Raw genomic sequence first — 2,266 nt, 5'->3', positions numbered from 1 at the left:
ACCTAAATGTGAACTTCAACATTTAAGGCTTAACTTTACATTTAGATTTAGGATTTAATATTTAAACATTACAGATAATCATCAAACATAACATTTTATCATTTAAAGTTATTGAAATTTAATGAGTTGATTATATTTTGCAGATCACGTATAAGACTTATTATTATATCCAATCAAATTTTAAGAAAAGTTAATTTAATTGTAGTTTATTTAAGAAAATAAGATATTTATTATATGTGATTTATATCCAATCAAAAAAGGGCGGATATTAATTTTTTCTTCTTTCTGCTACTTTTTATTTTATTTGTGATTTGTATTTGTTGTATGTATGTATTTGATTTGTTTTGTTTTTAAATGAAAAGTTTACTAAACTGATGTTTTTAACATTTAGTAAAAATGAGTTAAATAAGACCAGTGAGGTAAACGATGAATGTTAGTGATATTTTGTAACATTTCATGTTACGCGTGGCACCCGTACAGCAGAACCTCAGTCTTCTGATGAGAAACAAAAGTCTTGATGAGATCCTCAGGTCCTCTCAGTTCTGGATGAGGTCCAGGTGGTCTTGCTACCTGCAGCCACAGGACTCCACCACCATCTCCTCGTACTGCTTGTAGACCACGTTGTTGGCCGAGTCGATGTAGAGGATGCTGATGGGGCTGAGGCGGGTGGGCACGCAGCAGGTGGGCGGGGTCGAGTCCGGGTCCATGGAGTTGATGAGGGTCTGGATGATGGCGTGGTTGGTGGGCTCCAGGTGCGAGCGGATGGGGAAGTCGCAGGCGCCGTCGCAGTGGTAGGCGTCGTACTCCAGCGGCGCGATGATCCAGTCGTCCCAGCCCATCTCCTTGAAGTTGACGTGGAGCCGCCGCCGGTGGCAGCGAGGCCTCACCTTGGCCAGCTGTGGGTGGGGCAGGGTCTGGGTGGGCAGGCGGGGGGGCTTCTTGGAGGCCCTGGCGGCGGGGGCTCGTCGGGTCCGGCGCTGGGTGAACAGGTACTCGTAGACGGTCTTGTTGTCGTGACCTGAGCGGGCTTTGATCTCGTTGTAGAACAGGTCGCCCTTCTTGCTCCTGCCGAAGGCCAGGAGGAAGGCTTTCTCCTTGGTGGTCCTGCCGAACCGGGCCAAGCCCAGAGTCCTCAGGTCCAGGGGCCGGCCTCCTCGGTGCTCCAGGGCCTCCAGCTCCAAGCAGAGCTGCTGGGAGCGCTGGTCCTGGCCTCTCAGACCCTTGAAGACCTTCTGGATGTCAAACACCTCCCATTTGTTGGTGAACCCGCTCAGGAGGTCCTCCATGGTCCTGGTCTGGAGCAGGCCCGGCTTCTGTTTACCTGAAGCACAGGTGTAGAGCTTCAGGCACGGAGAGGAGCCCCCTCCTTCAGCAGCCGAGGAGGCCGAGCGAGGGTCCGACACGCGCTTCCTCAGGATCCGCAGCTCGGCCCCCAGGAGCCCATCCCGCTCCAGAGAGCTGATGTTGAAGTGGTACCGCTGGCGCCGCAGCAGGGGTCCGCGCTCATCTGCAAACAGAACCAGCAGGTCAGAGAAACACTGGGCTGCTGCTGGACTCCCAACACTTTGTTCTGTTTGGGTTTGACTTAATGAAACCCAGCTGTGAGCAGAACCTCTCCCAGCTGCTGGACCCGGCTCAGACTCTGAGGTTTCATCAGACTCTGGTTTCCATCAGCTCCAGCTAATTAAAGCAATTAATACACAGAAACATTATTTTAATCATCAACAACTCTGACAAGTCCTTCCTGTCAGAGTAAAAACCTGCTGACTCAGCATCAAGAGTTCAGAGCAGGTTCTTCTTCTCTGATCAGCTGAATGTTTCCTTTCACACAGAAACTATCTGAGAGCAGAACCTGGACCTGAGCAGGCGCCTGGAACTGTTAGGGGTCTGAGAGTATGAGGTGCCGTTTATAAATGTCCTGATGCATCTCAGTAATCCAGGTAAAAAATCAAAGGAAAAAAAAAATTGTATAGGTCCTCTGGACGGGTTCTTCTTTAATGAAACGTTTCGTCTCTCTTCCAAGAGACTTCTTCAGTCTGAGAGTTTCAGGCAAAATTCCAATTTTGCCTGAAACTCTCAGACTGAAGAAGTCTCTTGGAAGAGAGACGAAACGTTTCATTAAAGAAGAACCCGTCCAGAGGACCTATACAATTTTTTTTTTCCTTTGATTTTTTACCTGGATTACTGAGATGCATCAGGACATTTATAAACGGCACCTCATACTCTCAGACCCCTAACAGTTCCAGGCGCCTGCTCAGGTCCAGGT

At 48.5% G+C, this 2,266-nt stretch overlaps 1 protein-coding gene across 1 annotated transcript in view; it reads right to left on the bottom strand.

The window, feature by feature from the left end:
* Positions 1–303: 303 nt before the first annotated feature.
* Positions 304–2,266, bottom strand: part of gdf5 (growth differentiation factor 5) — a 6,799-nt gene continuing 4,836 nt past the window's right edge. The window contains exon 2 of the mRNA XM_014015295.1: positions 304–1,507. Within this exon, the coding sequence (XP_013870749.1) occupies positions 567–1,507 (941 nt within the window). The 3' untranslated portion in view covers positions 304–566. The remainder of the gene's footprint in view (positions 1,508–2,266) is intronic.

Source organism: Austrofundulus limnaeus, unplaced genomic scaffold, assembly GCF_001266775.1.
Source record: "Austrofundulus limnaeus strain Quisiro unplaced genomic scaffold, Austrofundulus_limnaeus-1.0 Scaffold127, whole genome shotgun sequence".
Classification (NCBI taxonomy): domain Eukaryota; kingdom Metazoa; phylum Chordata; class Actinopteri; order Cyprinodontiformes; family Rivulidae; genus Austrofundulus; species Austrofundulus limnaeus.
This window is presented reverse-complemented; position numbering and strand designations above follow the sequence as displayed.